This window comes from Chlorocebus sabaeus, chromosome 27 (genome assembly GCF_047675955.1).
Source record: "Chlorocebus sabaeus isolate Y175 chromosome 27, mChlSab1.0.hap1, whole genome shotgun sequence".
Classification (NCBI taxonomy): Eukaryota; Metazoa; Chordata; class Mammalia; order Primates; family Cercopithecidae; genus Chlorocebus; species Chlorocebus sabaeus.
This window is the reverse complement of record NC_132930.1, coordinates 47,235,027-47,253,360: the sequence shown is the minus strand read 5'-3', so window position 1 is coordinate 47,253,360 and position 18,334 is coordinate 47,235,027. Positions and strand designations below refer to the sequence as shown.

The 18,334-nt window shown below is 48.3% G+C and overlaps 1 protein-coding gene across 2 annotated transcripts in view; it reads left to right on the top strand.

Annotated features, from left to right (window-relative positions):
• The window catches only part of RNF4 (ring finger protein 4), a 46,277-nt gene extending 42,497 nt beyond the window's left edge, over nucleotides 1-3,780 (top strand). For both annotated transcript variants that reach the window (XM_073012570.1, XM_008018096.3), the window contains 3 exons: nucleotides 350-509; nucleotides 991-1,039; nucleotides 1,574-3,780. In XM_073012570.1, coding sequence (XP_072868671.1) covers nucleotides 350-509; nucleotides 991-1,039; nucleotides 1,574-1,723 — 359 coding nt within the window. In that variant the 3' untranslated portion in view covers nucleotides 1,724-3,780. The remainder of the gene's footprint in view (nucleotides 1-349; nucleotides 510-990; nucleotides 1,040-1,573) is intronic.
• The last annotated feature ends 14,554 nt before the right edge of the window (nucleotides 3,781-18,334 follow it).

The window sequence follows — 18,334 nt, the reverse complement described above, 5'->3', positions numbered from 1 at the left end:
TCCCTTCACACATACTGTGTTCAGACCCGCACAGGCAGTCCACTTGTGCCTGCTGAAGAAACTTCACCCCTATCACTGACACTGAGCTGTCGTCCTTTCTTGTGGCCTACCAGATTTTGGGGAAGGCTGGTAGCTCACAGCAGGGGTTGGGGCATTTCTCCTGAGAAGATAAGATAGTGGCCTCCAGAGCTGGGCAGAACCTTCTGGGTTATAGCTGAGCATGGCAGCAGTTTCTCTCTGGGGGTCCCGGTCAGGGAGGGAAGAGGGTCTTAAGAGGCATCAGGATGGGGGCGGTGAGGATGGCAAGAGTAGGGAGCCTCCAGCCGGAAAATGTGACCTCTTACCTCAGAAAGAAGAAGACCAAGGAGGAATGCTAGGAGGCTGCCCCAGGACCATGCTGACAGCTGCGTGGTGAGCAGTGACGATGAGGAGTTGTCCAGGGACAGAGACGTGTATGTGACTACCCACACTCCCAGAAACACCAGGGATGAGGGCGCTACAGGCCTCAGGTACCAACATGCCCCCAGCTCTGCTGCTGCCATGCTCTAGGGGGTGGGGCCAGGGCATAGGAATGCTTTTCAGCACATCTGTGAGCGCTTGGCCCTGACAGGGCTTGACCAAGCCTCTCCCCAGCATCTGGATACAGTTGGAACCTGGCCCAGAACTGAGCCCAGCTGTTTCCACTGTAACCAGAGTATGCTGAGCGCTGACAGAGTGGGCGCAGGCAGTCCCAGTGACTCCAGACAGGGATCCTGGGGCCAGTAGGGACCTGGGGGAGGGCAGGGTGACTCAGGTTGTCTGCACCTTCTGATGTTCACCCTGCCACATGCCCTTGGGGCAGTTGGCTTTTCTGAAAGTCTCTTGGATGCCTGTGCTAAGGCAGAGTCAGGAGGCCGGGATGGTTCTCTTGTAGGGGATGAAGGCCGCTTATGGGGTATAATAAAATGTTTGCATTGACTGAAAAACTAATGTGAAGCACTGTGCTCTTAGGCCCTCGGGTACTGTCAGTTGTCCTATCTGCATGGATGGATACTCTGAGGTAAGTAAACCAAGCTGTATCTTCCTTGCTTCTGGTTTCTAAACTTCATTGAAAGAATTGGATGAGACAGGATCTTCTCCCTTGGTGGGGCTGGACAGCCCTACTCGCAGTCGTGCCTGGGCATCACTTGCTGCAGATCTGCTTGTGAGGGGAGAATGTGCCAGTTTCTCCTTGGACCCTACAACTTTCACCTTCAGCGCCTGTACCCCTGTATGCCTTGAGCTTCCGGGTGTAAATGCGTCCTCCTTTTGTGTCCCCCATCCTGACTCTTCTGGAAGCTGCTAGTGTTTACTGGCGTCCCTCATAACCTTGGGCTGTCACACTGTTGAGGTGCCATGGTCCCTGCCTCCTCCTCTCCAGCTTAGAGCGATCGCAGCAGGCACAGTTAGCTCTCCAGACCCCTCCCTGTTGCAGCCTGGCTCTTGTTTTCCTTCAATTGGTCATCTTAGGCATAGATGAGTAGGATTCTCTGGGGACCATGGCTGCTCTGGGATAAGGACAAACTCAGAGGCTCTTCTTTTTAATCCCTTCTAGATTGTGCAGAATGGACGTCTCATCGTTTCCACAGAGTGTGGCCATGTCTTCTGTAGCCAGTGCCTCCGCGATTCCCTGAAGAATGCTAATACTTGCCCAACTTGTAGGAAAAAGATCAACCACAAACGGTACCACCCCATTTATATATGAAGTATTCAGAGTCGCCCAGGAGAGACGGATGGACAGACAGACAGACAGACAGACAGGTTCTCCAGTGGTATCTGCCTCCATTTTCCTGAGCTCAAAAAGACTGTTTCGAAACCAACGTCTGATATGTAAACTGCTCTTTTGTTTCCAACCCCTTCTTTTTGTTATCTCCAGTTTGATGCTATGGCGCTGGACCCAGGGCCCTCCCAGGCCATCTCTGTTCCTCTGGGGTGGTCCAGTTCTAGAGTGGGAGAAAGGGAGTCAGGCACATTGGGAATCGTGGTTCTAGTCTGGTTGCAGAACCTGCACATTTGCCAAGAAATTTTCCTTGTTTGGAAAGTTTGCCCCAGCTTTCCCAGGCACACCACCTTTTGTTCCAAGTGTCTGCCGGTCGACCAATCTGCCTGCCACACATTGACCAAGCCAGACCCAGTTCACCCAGCTCGAAGATCCCAGGTGCAAGAGTGGCCCCTTGAGGTCCTGGAAAGACCAATCACTGGACTTCTTCCCTTGAGAGTCAGAGGTCACCCGTGATTCTGCCTGCACCTTACCATTGATCTGCAGTGATTTCTGCAAATCAGGAGAAACTGCAGGGCAATCCCCTGTTTCCTAAGAACAAAAAAGTGCAATAAAGGCCATTCATTACCTACTTTTCAACAGCCCACAAGATGTAGCACTATTAGCGTCCCCCTCAGAGGCCTAATGTTGCCTGGGGAGCAGTGCCCATCCCAGCCCGTTTCTGCCCGCCAGTTGTTCTCAGGAACCTTACCCATGCTCCAGCATCCTTCACCTGGCACAGGACATGCAAGATAAATAGGGCAGGCACGTGTTTGGGTGTCCTCTCTTTTCTGATGAAATCCATCCTGTGTTTGCCACACGCCCTCCAGTCCTCAGTTCCTCAGTTCCCACTGCCTAATGTCTGCCCCCGCGTAGATACTGAGAGGTGGTGGCAGTAATTGTGGCCTTATCAGCCGCTCAGTTCCAGGCTTTTGCCCAAGTCACTGTTGCCCCATGTTTCGGAGAACCTGGCCCACCTGACTTGGCTTTCTCATCCTTCTCAACCCAGTGCCATTTGTTTCAGAAGCTACTCCTCTGGCCAGCTGGGCTTGGATCCTTTGGGCTTTGACTGCTCCATAGGTTTTGATGGGTGAAACACGGGCCCAGATGACAACCTCTCCCTCACTCCACAGGTATGTGGGAGCCTCAGGTTCTCTGAAGGGCAGCAAAGTGGCCCCCACTGCCCCTGACAGCACAGGGCCTGGGGGTGGCTAACAGGAGAGGCCTTACAGTGCCAGCCTGCCTCCTCTTCCGCTGTCCTCCTTCCTCAGAGGGCTGCAAGCCAAACTAACGGCCTTTTCGTGTGAAACATCTTCAGAGTGGGAAAGGGGCCACTTCTGGCTTTGTTAGCAATAACTGACCTTCAGGTTACCCTTCTGAAGGAGCAGGGACTCAGCACAGAATTCACTTTAGACGGGGCTGAAGGAGTGTCCCTCCTCTATGTGAAAAGAAAATTGTTTTATTCATTCTGACTTTTTAACTGTTTGGCTCACTTCCAGTTAGTTTGAATGAAAATAATAATTTTCTACTTGGAGTTGAAGAGTGCAGAATCCTCAGCTCTCATCATTGTGATGTGTAGCGTGTCTGCCCTCTGACTGAACATCATTGCCATTAACTTTCTTCTGGGCATCGTGCGAGTGTCATGATGCCCAGACTTGGAGCAAGGCAACCTTGGAGTCAGTCCACTAATAAAATATGGTACCACCCATTTTAAAATTTCTTTAAGTTTTATCCTTAAAGACAACTTCAGTGGTTAATTATAAAAGTTGTGTTACTTCGTCCTAAATTAAATTGATAAAAGGATTTAAAAATGTGTTTTGTTTCTACTATTCAGAAACTGCGAACTAGGGAAAGGTTGGTATGAAAAAAATGTCTTTCCTTTTTTCAATGTACATAGTTCAGCTCTTTCTTTGTTACATTTAAACTATATCCATGGATATCAGTCTGCTTTGGACTCCTCTGCTAGTGTTAAAGATGGAAATAAAACCATTAATTTGAACCAAGTACCTTTCACACACTCATTTGCTCTTTGGAACTAGAATCGGTTTCCCCCCTTTGTCTGCCTCACATTGAGTGTATTTTGCGTTGGTGTGTGTTCGGGAAGTTCACATGTCCGAAATCCAGCACGCATGTGGGAGGCTGTTCTCGGAGCAGAGCCGGAAGCCCGAGCCCTGGAGTCCCTGAGAGAGCAGAGTCTACCCTGAGAGGCAGGGTCGACCGAGGAGCTGTCTGCTCAGCTCAGCCAGTCTCAGAGGTGTCGGGGTGCTGCTCTGAGTGCAATGGACTGAGATTGCCCTGGATGCCTTGCATTGCAGTGCCCCCCTTTGCCACCTAGATACAAAATTTGCCCTCTGAGTGAGAGTCAGCACTGGGAGTGCATGGATGTGCCAGCCACTGCCACAGGTAAGCAGTGCCAGCAAAGCCACAAGGAGGAAATGGGCTTGGCAGTGTGGCCAAGCTCTCCCTTTGCCTCTGCCCTCCTCTGTACCTATCCAGCTGTCCCCAGGGACTAGAAAGGCTAACATGCTGGCTGCCCGGGTCCCAAAGGCCTACCATCCAGCGCAGTTTCTTACCATGCTCCTGGCACTGCACTTTTGGCTCTGTGGGCAGTGAGACAGACGACATGGAACATGTTTACAGAGGAGACAGTCCCCCAGGCCAGTGGAAAATTGAAACTGACGAGGGTGAGGTACAGGAAACCAGGAGATTCAGCAGGAGGAAGTTGAACCTGTCCAGAAAGCTCTCCCTGAGTAAGGGCTGCTAAGTTGCCATCTTCAAGGTCCAGAAAGCTCTCTAGGGAAAAAGAAGGAATTCCAGAGACTCCAGGCCAGGCCTGTGAAAGTTATGAGAAAGACCTGCTTGCTGGCATACAGTAGGGTCTGCAGGCCCCCCTGATACCGAAAGGCACTGGACCAGACACTTCTGGTGGCTACCCGGGGGAGGCAGGGAGCAGTGTATCCCTAAGACTGGTACTGCTGGAGTGGTTCTGGTCCTGGAAAGGAGGGAGCCCCCAAGGCTGGCTGTGGAAACTCAAAAGATGTCTGTATTAACTGGGTTTTTTCTTTGTTTCGTTGTTGTTTGGCAGCATAGAAACAATTGATTTTTGTATATTGTGTATCCAGACTCCTTGCCAACTGTTTCTTTTTTTTTTTTTTTTCCTTTTTTTCCCCGCTAAGACAGAGTCTGGCTCTGTCGCCAGGCTGGAGTGCGGTGACTTGATCTCGGCTCACTGCAGCCTCCGCCTCCCGGGTTCAAGCGATTCTCCTGCCTCAGCCTCCCAAGTAGCTGGGATTACAGGGACACGCCACCTTGCCCAGCTAATTTTTGTAGTTTTAGTAGTTACGGGGTTTCACCATGTTGGCCAGGCTGGTCTCGAACTCCTGATCTCAAGTGATCTGCCCGCCTCGGCCTCCCAAAGTGTTGGGATTACAGGCACGAGCCACCACACCCAGCCCCAACTCTTTTTTTTTTTATTTTTTATTTTTTCTATTTTTGTATAGACGGAGGTCTCACCATGTTGCCCAGCCTGGTCTTTAACTCCTAGCCTCAGGTGATCCTCCTACCTCAGCCTCCGAAAGACACTGGAATTAAAGGTATGAGCCATGATGCCAAGGCTAGCCCAGTTCATTATTAACTCACAAATGGTGTGGGTGGACACCTTTGTGTTTCAGTGTTTCATCAAGATAGATGTTTACTGTAGGTTCTTGTTAGATAACTATCAGGCCGAAACTCTGTCTTAAAAAAAAATAGGCCGGGCGCGGTGGCTCAAGCCTGTAATCCCAGCACTTTGGGAGGCCGAGACGGGCGGATAACGAGGTCAGGAGATCGAGACCATCCTGGCTAACACAGTGAAACCCGGTCTCTACTAAAAACACAAAAAACTAGCCGGGCGAGGTGGCGGGCGCCTGTAGTCCCCGCTACTCGGGAGGCTGAGGCAGGAGAATGGCGTAAACCCGGGAGGCGGAGCTTGCAGTGAGCTGAGATCCGGCCACTGCACTCCAGCCCGGGCGACAGAGCAAGACTCCGTCTCAAAAAAAAAAAAAAAAAAAAAAAAAAAAATAGCCGAGCGCGGTGGCTCAAGTCTGTAATCCCAGCACTTTGGGAGGCCGAGACGGGCGGATCACAAGGTCAGGAGATCGAGACCATCCTGGCTAACACAGTGAAACCCCATCTCTACTAAAAAATACAAAAAACTAGCCGGGCAAGGTGGTGGGTGCCTGTAGTCCCAGCTACTCAGGAGGCTGAGGCAGGAGAATGGCGTAAACCTGGGAGGCGGAGCTTGCAGCGAGCTGAGATCCGGCCACTGCACTCCAGCCTGGGCGACAGAGCGAGACTCCGTCTCAAAAAAAAAAAAAAGAGTTTCACTCTTATCACCCAGCTGGAGTGCAGTGGCGCAATCTCTGCTCACTGCAATCTCCACTTCCTGATTTCAAGCTATTCTCCAGCCTTAGCCTCTCGAGTAGCTGGGATTACAAGCATGCCTCCACCACGTCCGGCTAATTTTTGTATTTTTAGTAGAGATGGGGTTTTACCATCTTGGCCAGGCTGCCCTCAAACTCCCTGACCTCAGGTGATCCGCCTGCCTCAGCCTCCTCAAAGTGCTGCGGTTACAGACTTGAGCCACTGCACCTAGCGGCATTTGTCTTCGACTTCTGTTTTTTGTTTTTTGGGTTTTGTTTTGTCTTTTTTTTAAACGAGACAGAGTCTTGCTCTGTTGCCAAGGCTGGAGTGCAGTGGCATGATCTCGGCAGGTTCAAGCAATTCTCCTGCCTCAGACTCCTGAGTAGCTGGGATTACAGGAGCCGCCAACACACCCGGCTAGTTTTTGTATTTTTCGTAGAGATGGGGTTTCTCTATTTCTGTTTTTGGTCACAAGTGAATGTTCAATCTTATCAGTCCTTTTTCTGCTCCTATTGAGACAAGATTCAGTTGCCTCTCTAATAGTTAATGTATTGTGTAACACAGGTATATGTAGTTTAACTACAGGGATATGTTCTTTTTTTTTTTTTTTTTTTTCCTCCCCCTGAGACAGAGTCTCACTCCGTCGCCCAGGCTGGAGTGCAGTGGCACAATCTCAGCTCACTGCAAACTTCACCTCCCATGTTCAAGCAATTCTCCTGCCTCAGCCTCCAGAGTATAGCCGGGATTACAGGTGTGCACCTGTTAATTTTTTCTATTTTTAGTAGAGTCAGTTTCACCATGCTGGCCAGGCTGGTCTCGAACTCCTGACCTCAAGTGATCCATCCACCTCAGCCTCCCAAGTGCTGGGATTACAAGCGTGAGCCACTGCGCCCCACCTTACAGGGATATGTTGTGAGAAATGTGTTGTTAGGCAATTTTGCTGTGGTATGAACATTGTAGAGTGTAATGTGTAATTAGATAAACCTAGATGGCAGAGCCTACTACACATCTAGGCCATGTGATACAGCCTATTGCTCCAGGCTACAAACCTGTACATGTTACTATACTGAATACTGAAGGCGGTTGTAACATGATGGTAAGTGTTTGTGCATCTAAACAGAAAAGGTACAGAAAAGGCAGGGCGTCCTGGCTCACTCCTGTAATCCCAGCACTTTGGGAGGCCGAGGCGGGCGGATCACCTGAGGTCAGGAGTTTGAGACCAGCCTGGCCAACGTGGTGAAACCCCATCTCTACTGCAAATACAAAAATTAGCTGGTGTGGCGGTGCCCACCTATAATCCCAGCTACTTGGGAGGCTGAGGCAGGAGAATAGCTTGAACCCAGGAGGTGGGGGTTGCAGTGAGCCAAGATGGTACCACTGCACTCCAGCCTGGGTGACAAGAACGAAACTCAAAAAATAACAACAATAATAGAAGGACTACAACCTTAAAATATAATGAATAGCCAGTAACATAGTCATTTATTATTATTATGTACTGCACATAAATTATATGTGCTATACCTTTATACAACTGGTAGCATCACATGTAACAATGTACTACCGCATGACAGCTAAGCGGTCACTAGGCAATAGGCATTTTTCAGCTCCATTATACTCAATGGGACCACCCACCATTGTGTATGTGGTCTGCTGACTGAAAGGTCTACAGCAGCACATGACTGTATTTGATTTTCTAGCATACACTATACTTGCATTTCTCTGATAACTTCACCCTATTTATGATACTTTGTCCTTCTATATGTTTTGTTTTTGTTTTTGTTTGTTTTGTTTGGTTTTGTTTTTTGAGATGGAGTTTCACTCTTGTGGCCCAGGCAGGAGTGCAATGGCACGATCTCGGCTCGCTGCAACCTCCGCCTCCTGGGTTCAAACAATTCTCCTGCCTCAGCCTCCCAAGTAGCTGGGATACAAGCACCCACCACCACGCCTGGCTAATTTTTGTGTTTTCAGTAGAAACAAGGTTTCACCATGTTGGCCAGGCTGCTCTTGAACTCCTGACCTCAGGTGATCTGCTGTCCTTGGCCTCCGAAAGTGCTGGGATTACAGATGTGAGCCACCATGCCCGGTCACTACTGTACATTTCAAGACCCCCAGTGGATGCCTGAAACCTGAGTACCAAATTGTATATATATTGGTTTTTTCTTATTTATATGTACATACATATGAAGTTTTAATTTACAAATTAGGCACAGTTAGAGGTTAGCAACTAATAAAATACTGTATATGCAGTACTTTTTTTTTTCTTTTTTTTTTTTTTTTGAGACGGAGTCTTTCTCAGTCACCCAGGCTGGAGTGCAGTGGCGCGATCTCTGCTCACTGCAAACTCGGCCTCCCAGGTCCAAGCAATTCTGCCTCAGCCTCCTGAGTAGCTGGGATTACAGGCATGCACCACCGTGCCCGGCTAATTTTTGTATTCATAGTAGAGATAGGGTTTCACCATGTTGGTCCGGCTGGTCTTGAACCCCTGACTTTGTGATCCACCTGCCTCGGCCTCCCCAAGTGCTAGGATTACAGGTGTGCGTCACTGTGCCCAGCATAGTACTTTCTTTTCCAGTTTTTTGTTTGTGTTTTGTAGAGACAGGGTCTCACTCTGTTGCCCAGGCTGGTATTGAGCTCCCGGCCTCCAGCAATCCTCCTGAATATGGTCTGAAAATATTTCATTGTAGTGTATGCTGTGGGTAACTGTGTTCTCAAAGCAAAAGCATAGAAAAGGGTGTACTACTGTATTATATCGTAAGATTCATTGATGTTTGTAGTTCATTTTTCTCACTGTTATTTTATTAGATGGATATGCTTCAATTTATCCACTATTCAGGTCATTTAAGTTTTGGGGCTATTAATAGCCAAAAAATGAACATTCTGTGTGTCTCTTTTGGTGCAATTTTGCTCACATATCTAATGGATATATACTTAAAAGTGAAATTACTGGACTTGCAGTACAAACATACTGCAAAGCTCACAAATATATGGAACTTGAATAGAACACTGAACCAGTGGGTCAAAGAAGAAATTACAAGAGAAATTAGAAAATACCTTGAGAAGGGTGAAAATAAAAAGACAACATACCAAAATTTATGCAGCGGAAGCTCTGCTTGGGAATATTTGTAGCTGTAAACACCTACATTAAAATATCTCAAACCAATACATAATTGTATACCTTAAGAAACACACACAAAAAACTAAATAAAAAGTTAGCAGAAGGAAGGCCATAATACAGATTAGAGTCAAGGTAGGCCGGGCACAGTGACTCACGCCTGTAACCCCAGCATTTTGAGAGGTGGAGGCAGGTGGATCACTTGAGGCCAGGAGTTCAAGACCAGTGTGGCCAACATGGTGAAACCCCATCTCTACTAAAACTACAAAAATTAGCTGGGTGTTGTGGTGCATACCTGTAATCCCAGCTACTAGGGAGGCTGAAGCATGAGAATCGCTTGAACCCGGGAGGTGGAGGTTGCAGTGAACCAAGATCACGCCAGTGCACTCTAGCCTGGGCAACAGAGTGAGACTCCTTCTCTAAATAAATAAATAAATAAATTGGCTGGGTGTGGTGGCTCACGTCTGGAATCCCAACACTTTGGGAGGCCGAGGTGGGCAGATCACCCGAGGTCAGGATATTGAGAACAGCCTGACCGACATGGTGAAACTCTGTCCCTACTAAAAATACAAAAATTAGCTAGGCATAGTGGCGGGTGCCTATAACCCCAGCTACTTGGGAGACTGAGGCAGAAGAATCGCTTGAACACGGGAGGTGGAGGTTGCAGTGAGCCGACATTGCACCACTGCACTCCAGCCTTGGTGACAGAGTGAGACTCTGTTTATTTCAAAAAACAAAAAAATAAACCGGTCGTGGTGGCTCATGCCTGTAATCCCAGCACTTTGGGAGGCCAAGGCAGGCAAATCATCTGAGGTCAGGAATTTGCTACTCAGGAAGGCTGAGGCGGGAGAATCACTTGAACCTGCGGTGAGCTGAGATAGTGCCACTGCACTCCAGCCTGGGTAACTAGAGCAAAACTCGGTCTCAAATAAATAAATAAATAAACAGTTAAGGATGGCTGGGCGCGGTAGCTCACACCTGTAGTCCCAGCACTTTGGGAGGCCAAGACAGATCACAAGATCGGGAGACCGAGATCATCCTGGCTAACATAGTGAATCACCATCTCTACTAAAAATACAAAAAATTAGCTGGGCGTGGTGGCAGGCACCTGTAGTCCCAGCTACTTGGGAGGCTGAGGCAGGAGAATCGCTTGAACTTGGGAGGCGGAGGTTGCAGTGAGCTGAGACCACGCCACTGCACTCCAGCCTGGGTGACGCAGCGAGGCTCCATCTTAAAAAAAAAAAAAAGTGGCCGGGCACGGTGGCTCAAGCCTGTAATCCCAGCACTTTGGGAGGCCGAGACGGGCGGATCATGAGGTCAGGAGATCGAGACCATCCTGGCTAACCCGGTGAAACCCCGTCTCTACTAAAAAATACAAAAACTAGCCGGGCGAGGTGGCGGGCGCCTGTAGTCCCAGCTACTCGGGAGGCTGAGGCAGGAGAATGGCGTGAACCCAGGAGGTGGAGCTTGCAGTGAGCTGAGATCTGGCCACTGCACTCCAGCCCGGGTAACAGAGCGAGACTCCGTCTCAAAAAAAAAAAAAAAAAAAAAAAAGATAGGACATGACTACCGACTTTACAGAAGAATTATCACACACTACTGTGAGCAACTGTTCGCCAAAAAATTGGATAATATAGATGAATTCCTAGAAACACACTACCAAAACTGATTCATAAAGAAACAGAAAATTAATTAGTCCTGCAACAAGTGAAACTGAAACCATTGAAAAGTTCCCAACAAAGAAAAGTCCAAGACCAAATGACTTCACTGGTGATTTTTTTTTTTTTTTTTTTTTTTTTTTTTTTTTTTTTTTTTTTGAGACAGTCTTGCTCTGTTGCCCAGGCTGGAGTGCAGTGGTGCGATTTCAGCTCACTGCAAGCTCTGCCTCCCGGGTTCACGCCATTCTCCTGCCTCAGCCTCCTGAGTAGCTGGCACTACAGGTGCCCGCCACCACACCCGGCCAATTTTTCTGTATTTTTAGTAGAGACGGGGTTTCACCGTGTTAGCCAGATGGTCTCGATCTCCTGACATAGTGATCCGCCTGCCTTGGCCTACCAGAGTGCTGGGATTACAGGCGTGAACCTCTGCGCCCCAGCCTTTTTTTTTTTTTTTTTTTTTTTTTTTTTGAGATGGAGTCTCACTTTGTCACCTGCACTGGAGTGCAGTGTCACAATCTCAGCTCACTGTAACCTCCGCCTCCCAGGTTCAAGCAATTCTCCCGCCTCAGCCTCCCGAGTAGCTGGGATTATAGGCGCTGACCACTATGCCCAGCTAATTTTTTGTATTTTTAGTACGAGATTTCATTATGTTGGTCAGGCTGGTCTCGATCTCCTGACCTTGTGATCCACCTGTCTCAGCCTCCCAAACTGCTGGGATTACAGGCATGAGCCACCGCACCCAACCTTCACTGCTGAATTCTAACAAACATAAAAGAAAATGAAGACTAATCTTTCTCAGGCCAGGCATGGTGGCTCACTCCTGTAATTCCAGCACTTTAGGAGGCCAAGGCAGGCAGATCACCTGAGGTCAGGAGTTCGAGACAAGCCTTGCCAAGGTGGTAAAAGCCTGTCACTACTAAAAATACAAAAATTAGCCAAGCATGGTGGTGGGCGCCTGTAATCCCAGCTACTCAGGAGGCTGAGACCGGAGAATCACTTGAACCTGGGAGGCGGAGGTTGCAGTGAGCTGCGATCGTGCCATTGCACTCCAGCCTGAGTGACAAGAGCAAAACTCTGTCTCAAAAAAAAAAACGAAAAACGACTAATCTTTCTCAAACTTCATTTTAAAATGAATAGGAGGCCAGGTGCGGTGACTCAAGCCTGTAATCCCAGCACTTTGGGAGGCCAAGACGGGCGGATCACGAGGTCAGGAGATCGAGACCATCCTGGCTAATCCGGTGAAACCCCGTCTCTACTAAAAATACAAAAAAACTAGCCGGGCGAGGTGGCGGGCGCCTGTAGTCCCAGCTACTCGGGAGGCTGAGGCAGGAGAATGGCGTGAACCCGGGAGGCGGAGCTTGCAGTGAGCTGAGATCCGGCCACTGAACTCCAGCCCGGGGGACAGAGCAAGACTCCGTCTCAAAAAAGAATAGGAAAGAAAACTTTATAACTCATTTTGTGAGGTCAATAGTACCCTAATACTGAAGCTACCTAAAGACATTGCAAGAAAATAAAACTGCAGAACTGGCTGGGTGCAGTGGCTCACGCCTGTCATCCCAACACTTTGGGAGGCTGAGGCGGGCTGAGAGATCGAGACCATCCTGGCTAACACAGTGAAAGCCCATCTCTACTAAAAATACAAAAATTTAGCTGGGCGTGGTAGCGGGCGCCTGTAGTCCAGCAGGCTGCAGCAGGAGAATGGTGTGAACCCGGGAGGCGGAGCTTGCAATGAGCCGAGATTGCACCACTGCACTCCAGTCTGGGGAACAGAGGCAGACTCTGTCTAAAAAAAAAAACAATGCAGAACTGGCCGGGCACCGTGGCTCGCGCCTGTAATCCTACCACTTTGGGAGGCTGAGGTGGATGGATCACCTGAGGTCAGGAGTTCAAGACCAGCCTGGCCAATGTGGTGAAACCCTGTCTCTACTAAAAATATAAAACTTAGCTGGGCGTGGTGGTGGGTACCTATAATCCCAGCTACTCGGGAGGCTGAGGCAGGAGAATTGCTTGAACCCAGGAGGCAGAGGTTGCAGTGAGTCCAGGTCACACCATTGCACTCCAGCCTGGGTAGTAAGAGTGAAACTGTCTCAAAAAAAAAAAAAAAAAACAGGCCGGGCGCGGTGGCTCAAGCTTGTAATCCCAGCACTTTGGGAGGCCGAGACGGGCGGATCACGAGGTCAGGAGATCGAGACCATCCTGGCTAACACGGTGAAACCCCGTCTCTACTAAAAACACAAAAAACTAGCCGGGCGTGGTGGTGGTCGCCTGTAGTCCCAGCTACTCGGGAGGCTGAGGCGGGAGAATGGCGTAAACCCGGGAGGCGGAGCTTGCAGTGAGCTGAGATCCGGCCACTGCACTCCAGCCCGGGCAACAGAGCGAGACTCCGTCTCAAAAAAAAAAAACAAAAAAAAAAAACAAAAAAAACTGTAGAACAATGTATTTTATTAATATAGATGCAAAAATCCTAAACAAAACACCTTTTCATGAGAAAAACCCAAGCGCAGAAGAAAACTAACTCAACATTATAAGGGCCATATTAAAAGCCCACATTTCACCAGGTGTGGTGGCTAATGCCTGTAATCCCAGCCTCAGCCTTTGGGAGGCCTAGGCGGGTGGATCACTTGAGGTCAGGAGTTCGAGACCAGCCTGGCCAAGAAGGTGAAACCCTGTCTCACCATGTATACAAATACTCATTTTGTATTTCTAAAACTACAAAAATTAGCCGGGCATGGTGGTGCACACATGTAGTCCCAGTTACTTGGGAGGCTGATGCAGGAGAATCGCTTGAATTCAGGAGGCAGAGGTTGCAGTGAGGTGAGATCATGCCACTGCACTCCAACCTGGGCGACAGAGTGAGATTCTGTCTTAAAAAAAAAAAAAAGCACACATTAACATTATATTCAGTGGTGAAAGACTGAAAGCTTGTCCCCTAAGATCCAGAAACAAGACAAGAATGCTTGCTGTTGCCGCTTCTACTGAACCAAATACTGGAAGTTCTAGTCAGAGCAATTAAGCAAGAAAGAAACAGTCTCCATCCAAATTGGAAGTGAAGAAGTAGAACCATCTCTGTTCACTTCTATATAGAATATATAGAAGCATATATTCTATATAGAAAAACGGCCAGGCCAGCCAGAAAAATTACAGCTCATGCCTGTAATCCCAGCACTTTGGGAGGCTGAAGCGGGCAAATCACGAGGTCAGGAGATCGAGACCATCCTGGCTAATACAGTGAAACCCCGTCTCTACTAAAAATACAAAAATTAGCTGGGCGTGGTGACACACGCCTATAGTCCCAGCTACTTGGGAGGTTGAAGCAGAAGAATCACTTGAACCCGGGAGGCAGAGGTTGCAGTGAGCCAAGATTACACCACTGCACTCCAACCTGGTGACAGAGGAAGACTCCACCTCCAACCTGGTGACAGAGGAAGACTCCACCTCAAAAAGAAAAAAGAGGCCGGGCGCAGTGGCTCACGCCTGTAATCCCAACACTCTGGGAGGCCGAGGTGGGCGGATCATGAGGTCAGGAGATCGAGACCATCCTGGCTAATACAGTGAAACCCCGTCTCTACTAAAAACTACAAAAAATTAGCCGGGCATGGTGGCAGGCTCCTGTATCCCCAGCTACTGGGGAGGCTGAGGCAGGGGAATAGCATGAACCTGGGAGGCGGAGCTTGCAGTAAGCCGAGATGGTGCCACCGCACTCCAGCCTGGATGACAGAGCAAGACTCCATCTCAAAAAAAAAAAAAAAAAAAAAGAAGAAAAAAGAAAACCCTAAAGAATACACAGTGTTCGTTTATAAATGAATTTGGCAAAGTTGCAGGATATAAAACACACAAATCTGTTGTATTTCTGTATACTGTCAATAAGTAAATCAAAGAGGGATATAAGAAAACAATTCCATCTTCAGTAGCATCAAAAAGAATAAATACTTATGGGCCAGGCGATGTGGCTCATGCCTGTAATCCCAACACTTTGAGAGGCCAAGGCAGGTGGATCATTGGAGGTCAGGAGTTCAAGACCAGCCTGGCCAACATGGTGAAACCCAGTCTTTACTAAAAACGAAAAAAATTAGCTGGGCATGGTGGCACTCTCCTCTAATCCTGGCTACTGGGGATGCTGAGGTAGGAGAATTGCTTGAACTCTGGAGGCAGAGGTTGCAGTGAGCCGATATCATGCCACTGCACTCCTGCCTGGATGACAGAGCAAAACTCCACCTGAAACAAAACAAAACAAAAAAGAACAAATATGTATAAATAAGGAGGTGCAAAATGTGCATGCTGAAAATATTGCTGAAAGAAATAAAAGAAGTCCTAAAACAGGCATCTCATGTTCATGGACCAGAAGATGATATTGTTAAGATAGCAATGCCACACAAAGCACAAAGTCATAAAAATAAGTTGAACTTCATTGAAATAAAAGTCTTCAATGAAATGAAAAGAACTGCCGGGTGCAGTGGCTCACGCCTGTAATCCTAGCACTTTGGGAGATTGAGGCTGGTGGATCACCTGAGGTCAGGAGTTTGAGACCAGCCTGGCCAACATGCTCAAATCCCATCTCTACCAAAAATACAAAAATTAGCTGGGCCTGGTGGCAGGCACCTGTAATCCCAGCTACCTAGGAGGCTGAGGCAGGAGAATGGCTGGAACCCGGGAGGTGGAGGCTGCAGTGAGCCAAAATCACGCCAGACTTGGAGCGAGACTCCATCTTAAAAAAAAAAAGAGAAGAAGAAAGAAAAGAAATAAAAAGAACTTGTGTATCAAAGGACGCTGTCAAGAGGAAATGGCATATTTGCACATAATTTACAAAATAAATTTTTTTAAATATGAAAAGACAGCCTGCAGGATGGGAGAACATATTTGCAAGTCATCTGATATGGGATTAATACTCAGAATATATAAAGTACTGCAACTCAACAACAAAAACAGATACCCCAATTTGAAAATGGACAAAGGACTTAAATAGATACTTCTCCAAAGAAGGTATATAAATGGCCTACCTACTCCAGGGGCTTATGTGGGAAGATTGCTTGAGCCCAGGGGGTCAAGGCTGCAGTAAGCCATGAACAGCGCCACTGCATTCCAACCTGGATGACAGAGCAAGACGCCGTCTCTAAAAAACAATAAATGAAAAATTTAAACAGTAGAAGTTACCAGAGCCTGAGGGTAGAGGGGACGTAAACTTTTTGTTTAATGGCTACAGAATTTCTGTCTGAGATGATAAAAAAAAGTTCTGAAAATAGTGGTAAAAGCTGCCCAACATTCTCAATCTAAATAATGCCATGGACTTGTACACTTAATGATTAAAATAGTCAGTTTTGGCCGGGTGCGGTGGCTCACCTGTAACGCCAGCACTTTTGGGGGGCTGAGGTGGGTGGATCACAAGGTCAGGAGATAGAGACCAGCCTGGCCAACATGGTGAAACCCTGTCTCTACTAAAACTACACAAATTATGTAGGCCGAGGCTGGCAGATCACCTGAGGTCAGGAGTTCAAGACCAGCTCGACTAACGGAGAAATCCCGTCTCTACTAAAAATACAAAATTAGCCGGGCGTGGTGGTGCATGCCAGTAATCCCAGCTACTCCAGAGGCTGAGGCAGGAGAATCACTTGAACTCAGGAGGCGGAGGTTGTGGTGAGCCGAGATCATGCCATTGCACTCCAGCCTGGGGCAACAAGAGTGAAACTCCATCTCAAAAAAAAAAAAAAAAAAAAAAAAAAAAAAACTGGGCACGGTGGCTCAAACCTGTAATCCCAGCACTTTGGGAGTCCGAGGTGGGCGGATCACAAGGTCAGGAGATCGAGACCATCCTGGCCAACATGGTGAAACCCCGTCTCTACTAAAAATATACAATATTATGCAGATGTATGTGGTGGCACGAGCCTGTAATCCCAGCTACTTGGCAGGCTGTGGTGGTGTACACCTGTAATCCCAGCTACTAGAGAGGCTGAGGCAGGAGAATCGCTTGAACCCGGGAGGCAGAGGTTGCAGTGAGTGGAGATCATGCTGCTGCACTCCAGCGTGGGCAACAGAGCAGGATTCCATCTAAAAAAAAAAAAGTAAGTTTTGGTTGGGCATGGTGGCTCATGCCTTTAATTCCAGCACTTTGGGAAGCCAAGGCAGGCAGATCACCTGAGGTCAGGAGTTCGAGACTAGCCTGGCCAACATGGTGAAACCCCGTCTCTGCTAAAATTACAAAAATTAAACGGGCGTGGTGGCAGGCGCCTGTAATCCCAGCTACTCCGGAGGCTGAGGCAGGAGAATCACTTGAACCTGGGAGGTGGAGGTTGCAGTGAGCTGAGATTGTACCATTGCACTCCAGCTTGGGTGACAAAGTAAAAAAGAAAGAAAATAAAAGTTTTGAAATGAAGGGAGAAAATCTTCGTGATTTTGTCTCAGGAAAGAATTATAGTAGCATGATGGGTAAGAGAAAAACAAGTTGGATTTGATGAAAAATAAGAACTTTTGCACCTTAGAACACACCATTAAGACAAAGAAACAGCTGGGCGCAGTGGCTCATGACTGTGATCCCAGCACTTTGAGAGACCGAGGTGGGCGGATCGCTTGAGCCTGGGAGTTTGAGAACAGCCTGGGCAACATAATGAAACTCTATCTTTACATTAAAAAACAACAACAGGCCGGGCGCGGTGGCTCAAGCCTGTAATCCCAGCACTTTGGGAGGCCGAGACGGGCGGATCATGAGGTCAGGAGATCGAGACCATCCTGGCTAACACGGTGAAGCCCCGTCTCTACTAAAAAAAAATACAAAAAACTAGCCGGGCGAGGTGGCGGGCGCCTGTAGTCCCAGCTACTCGGGAGGCTGAGGCAGGAGAATGGCGTGAACCTGGGAGGCGGAGCTTGCAGTGAGCTGAGATCCGGCCACTGCACTCCAGCCTGGGCGACAGAGCGAGACTCTGTCTCAAAAAACAAAACAAAACAAAACAAAACAAAAACCAACAACAACAACAACAAAAAGGCCTGGTGCCCGGCGGCTCACCCCTGTAATCCCAGCATTTTTGGGAGCAAAGGAGGCCAGATCATGAGGTCAGCAGATCGAGACCATCCTGGCTAACACAGAGAAACCCGTCCCATCTCTACTAAAAATACAAAAAAATTAGCTGGGCGTGGTGGTGGGTGCCTGTAGTCCCAGCTATTCGGGAGACTGAGGCAGGAGAGTGGCTTAAACCCGGGAGGTGGAGCTTGCAGTGAGCTGAGATCCCACCACTGCACTCCAGCCTGGGCCACAGAGCAAGACTCCTTCTCAAAAAAAAAAAAAAAAAGCTGGAAATGGTGATGCACACCTATGGCCCTGGTTCCTTGGAAAGCTGGAATGGGAAGATTGTTTGAGCCCAGGAGTTCAAGGCTTCAGTGAGCCATGACCACACTACT